Below are 5,316 nucleotides of genomic sequence, written 5' to 3'. Positions count from 1 at the left end.
TTAGTGTGTCCTTGCACATTTTCTTTGGGAAAGTAATTTTGTTGAATCACCATAGCGGTTTATATATTATATATATATGTATATGTATATATATATTTTTTTTTTTCATCAAACAATAAATGGTTTTACAGTATGGGCATCCTAACCCCATAGATAACAGTACTACTGTATATGTGGGAGGCAGTAAATGTGCTTAAATACTGGTAGTGATCAGTTATAAGTGCAGTAACTATAACTACATTGTGTGCACAGCCTGCAAGAAGTTCTGAACAATTTGAAAATCAGTCCAGTTGCTCTCACAGATATAAGATCAGGTTTGTATCTCATGGAAAATAACTGTTTTAACAGTGGCTGTTGCACTAAATCCGTGAATAACTGACACGTTTTGATGCTAACGTTCATGACACGCCGGTAGCAGTCACCCTGGGTGCGCGTGCGCCCACAGGGGGCGCTCGCTGCTTGCGCACGAGCCGGTGAGCGGCGTAGATCTGCGGCGCGTAGATCGGCGCGCCGCTCTCGTCTATGTCGCGCGCTTCTGTGTGGGGCGTTCAGCTCGGCGGCGTCGCGCCTACCTACCAGCTCCAGGAATGGACTGACTTTCTAGCTGCACCGCCACCGACGAACCCGATCCGTTTCCCCAGGACGCATCGCTTCAAAGGATAAACACCCCGAGCCCGGACCGCCTCGGCCTCATTCACCGTCTGAGCTGCTCCGCAGATCGGGTCTGCTTTTTTTTAATCTCCCGCTACTCGTGCGACTTATAAGGAGCCGTCGGACGAAACGGGATTCAACTTAGACGAAAGCGCAGACATCTTGTTATTTCTGAGAATCAGACGGTGTTTTTTTTCACCGTCCTCTGTACTCCTCGCCAGCGCAGCGGCGGGTGGCCGGAGACGGCGGGCTGAAGGCGCTCGACGGGCCAGCACACGGCGAAGCGAGAAGCCATTTCCCTCGGCGGCGGGCTACGGGCTGACGCCGCGCCGCGCCGCGCCGCTCCGCGCACAGCCTCATTAATTTACATGCGCTGAACTGGCTTCGCTGCCGCTGGTGCGTCAGCTTTTGAAGAATTAGCTAGCCTAGCCAGCGCTGGCGGTGGCTTCCTGTCTGCAGCCGCGCTAACTACGGGGCCGGGACGAGCACCGCCGACTGCTCCCGCACCACCCGCTTCACACTCGGACTCGTTCACGTCGCCGACGGCGGAAAAGTGCACCACGTCCCGCCACCGTCGTATTTCGGGGGTCGCTAGCAGCTGTTAGCTGTTACCCTGCTAACGCTGGACAGCTCCTGGTTAAGGCTGGGCTAGTTTTGGACAAAGGACCAACGCGAGGAGCAAATATAAACACGGGGCTCACTGTTAATCGTGTTTGTGAAGGAGAGCAACAAACAAGGAACTGACATGATGTTTCCACAATCAAGACACTCCGTAAGTGCTTTTTAAAAATATGAAATTTGTTCAGAAATCAGCTGTGCGGTGTGCGCCAGATGCTCCGTCCTGCCGGTGGGTTGGAGGCGCGTGAGGCGCGGATCGTGTTATTTTGACAGCGTCTTGTCATTCACGTTGGGCCATTAGGAGCTTCGGGCTTTTTTTTGGACTGTGGGAGCTGATGGTGGTTGAGTTCCGCGGAGCGTCCGTGGTCGGCGATGGTTGGAACGAGTGACAGAAAATGTCCAGCGTTGTCGTTCAACTTTCCCCAAATAACCAAATTAAAAAAGAATCAAGTCGCCATGATGAATGATGAATATGTGACGTTTTCGGCGGACGTGTGTGAGTTGTATTGGGCAAAGAGTCGAAACCAGAAACGTTTGATCCGCAGTTTTGTTAGATTTTCCAGGAAGGGAAACAGGTGGAGTTGTTATGTTCATCCGTTTGTTGTTGAAGCACTAAAAAAAAAGCACTGGACGCTGTTCTTTGCAGGTGGGTGTTTTTATGACTGGGAAAAAAACACACAGCATCTCTGTTCCCCTAAATCTTAAGTTTCCATGGTAACAGATACTGAGTCCAGGGCACGCATTCATCAGTGATGAGGGCTCTCAGCCCATTGGCCATACATTTATGTTTAGTGCCTGGCACCCATGTGTCCTTCTTGTGCAGACCCACACAGAACCTGCCTCCAAGTTCAAAACATGGCGCCCGCCTTCATTTCACCTCCTAGATGCCTTTGACTTTTTAGTCTTGCTCCTGCACAGGCAACACATTTGTGCGAGTGTGGCACAGATAAACACAACAACAACAACAACAAGGCCGTTGTGTTGCCAGGGACTTTGGTCTCTGCTTTACCCTGGTAACGTGTTTTACTGCTGAAAGCGGAAGAGTTGTTTGCCGAAGCCTCAACCTGAATGTCTTTTTGTGACATGAAGGATTTGCCCTTTGGCAATGACTGTGTGGCAGAGTGTTGGTGTTGTCGACTAGGAAATAACGTGCGATTGGGAAAACTATTAGTGGAATGTTGTAAAGAAAAACAAAAGCCCTTTAGTCATTATCTGTTGGATGCCAGTGAGTGGCCTCCCAGTCGTTGGGGGCAGATCCCACTTGATGAGCTTGAAGTACACTGTGTTGTGCCCTTTCCCAGTTTGTCTGTAAATATAGGGTTAGGGTTAGAGGGACAGGTTTTCATTCAAGCTATGTGTAATCAGCATCTGACGAGAGCTCCTGCACTCGGTTTTTAACAAGGTGTCACTGTACGGCCTCGCTATTAAACCAGGCCTCCCTTACTCTGAGTGAAGTCACCTCCTGATTAGATGGGAACTCAGGCACGTTGTCCACGGTGAGAGTAGTTGGACTATTGTCTGTCTGATACGTGGCCATTTTTTTTAATATTCAATTTAGTGCCTGGCCCAGTTGATTGGCGTATTTAAACTCGATAGCCGTGATTAAAATTGGCATCTGGGAACGTAGCATCTCCGTCCTCGTGGAGCTGCCGCTGCGTCAATCCTGACCCGTTGCCACGGCTTTGAAACCCAAATCCCCCGTGGAGGCACACATCCTCCCCTGTGTCTCTCTGCTGCCGCTGCCGCTGCTGCGTGGAGAGCGTGTGACACCCATATAGATATGAGTGTCAGAGATAAAGAGCTGGAGGATGAGAGAGTAACAGCTCTGCCTGGTAATGACAGGTGATAGATGACTCAAACAGACCCAGTCACTTCTGCGTCTGCTCCCCTTTGTTCCCTCTGTAGTAAGATTAGCATTAAAGATCCAGACTGATGTATGACGTGAATGAAATCATTATGTTTCCACTGTGGAGATGCACATTCTTATTTAAGATGCATGTCATTTCCAGCACCAGAGGACTTCACAGAAGAATGTGTAATGGTGGTCGTGTTTCCTGTGTAGAACGTGAGTGCTGTAGCCTTTAGTGGAACGCTTTAGGGAGTTTGAGAGAATAGTGAGCTTTTAGCTGGATCTTACTTTACTTTCTGTCTAACCCTGAGCTCTGGAGTCAGACTTTACAAATACGTCTCATTTAGATCAAGGCTGAGCTTTAACTGGGATAGATGCACCTTTTTTTCTGGGGACATTTTAATCCAGTGTGACAGGTTACGGGCACGACTTGTTGGGAAAAAAGGAAGGAAGGAGCCTCATTTGATTGTGGCACTGTGCCTGACCCAGTTGATAGCGTTTGCCATATTGTTTGGGTGTTGATTAATCCTAATGCAGCTCCAACAAAGCTGGCTCTGGCGCGAAAGTGGAGCAACCAAAAGGCCCCGTGCCAAAGCCAGAGAGTAGTAATATGGAGAGGAGAAATCTCTCCAGTCCCCAGAGCCCGTGCTCGACTGTGGAGATGGCCACAGGTTGCACACACACACACACACACACACACACCACACACACACACACACACACACACACACACACACACCCTCCTTCTCCTGCTTGTCTCCCTTTATCATGCATTTCCTCCCAGATCTGATGCGGTGGTGGGAGGGTCAGGGGCAGAGGGTGCACAGGCATTATTAAGCCCACTTGAATTAACAGAACAGCCCCCAGCCTTTCCTCTAAAGCCTCCAGCTGGGGGGAGCTTAATCCCCATGGTCCCCTGTCTCGCCCATTAAACAAACTCCCCCCCACCACTGCTCCCTCGCTCTGCTGCACACACAAACGTGTGTGTGTGTGTGTGTTAGCAACAAGCTGGGTGTCTTTGTTTGGGGGGGGGGTACAGAACAGACGCACACACATAATCTCACAGAAGTACGGTGAAGAACACAGGCACACAAACATACACTTCGGTTCTCTTCTCTGCTGGCAATTACGGCTCTAGTACATAGTAGCATCAGAATAAAAGGATTTTTTCCCTTTCACCCATACGACATCAACAAGGACACACACACACACGCACACACATTCTTAACAGCCTCAAGGGTCTTATCTACTTTTTGTATCTGGGGGACAAATTGAATGTGGGGCTTGACACATGCAGGCCAGCAGATGTCTGGGTCATTAAGGTTAGGCCAGCTGATTAGCATGACAAACAGGGCCCTGTGGCACCCCCCCTCCCCCCGACACCCCCAGCCAACAGGACGCATTGCTTCTGAGTGGCTGAGCTGAGGCCATGGGTCACAGGTGATGTTGATTTTTGTGAAGGGCCACAGTTGATGATTGTCAAATTGCTTTGGGGCTGGCTGAAAAGAAGGGGTGTAGACGGGAGCAGCCCTCCTCGTGTTAAACACACACACACACACACACTTAGGAGGCAGAAAAGATGCACATGAATACACACTGAAGAACTGTCCTTATGGGAGACCTCTGAAGCATGAGCCCTTTTTGAAGTAATTTATTTTACTTTTTTTATCAAAAAAAGTACTTTTTTTTATCAAATTGCAAGAATCAGAAATAACTTCTTTCCATCACCTCTTTTTGTGCCAATGTGATGAGGTTAAATACATGCAGGTACAGGTGGTTTCTGTACTGTCTGGGACTCTTGTCTTTAATCGTCCTGCCTCTTTGTGTTATCTGCTGGTTGTTTCCATAATGAGTCATACTTGGTGAGGGAATCAGATTTCTTATCTGCTGTACTCAGGTTACCTAAGTACTGGACTTAAAAGCCCGTTTCTTACCTGTTTTGCTGGAAAGGCGGCTGCTAATCTGGCGTCTCCTGCCAAACTCATTCTGGAACTTGACAGATGTAAATGTAGTGATGGTGAAAGCTGTTGTGTGATTGACGGTGAAATAGGAGAACTAACAAGGCTACGTTATGCTATGCTAAATAAAGGGTCCGGTTTTATTTTGGGCTCGTGTATGAAACGAGGACACATTGGACACGTGTAGCGAGCGCCTCACTTCACCACTGTGCGTGGTTGTGTCCTCCAACCACGCTGGTT

General features: G+C 48.9%; 1 protein-coding gene across 2 annotated transcripts in view; it reads left to right on the top strand.

Annotated features, from left to right (window-relative positions):
* The first annotated feature begins 500 nt into the window (after positions 1-500).
* tle5 (TLE family member 5, transcriptional modulator) overlaps positions 501-5,316 on the top strand; it is a 30,915-nt gene continuing 26,099 nt past the window's right edge. Inside the window, exon 1 of one of the 2 annotated variants that reach the window (XM_055507796.1) lies at positions 501-1,423. In XM_055507796.1, the coding sequence (XP_055363771.1) occupies positions 1,397-1,423 (27 nt within the window). In that variant the 5' untranslated portion in view covers positions 501-1,396. The remainder of the gene's footprint in view (positions 1,424-5,316) is intronic. The other variant, XM_055507795.1, reaches the window with a different exon arrangement.

The sequence above is a fragment of the Betta splendens genome, chromosome 4 (assembly GCF_900634795.4).
Source record: "Betta splendens chromosome 4, fBetSpl5.4, whole genome shotgun sequence".
Classification (NCBI taxonomy): domain Eukaryota; kingdom Metazoa; phylum Chordata; class Actinopteri; order Anabantiformes; family Osphronemidae; genus Betta; species Betta splendens.
Note: the sequence above shows the minus strand (reverse complement) of the source record. Positions and strands in the feature narration are given on the sequence as shown.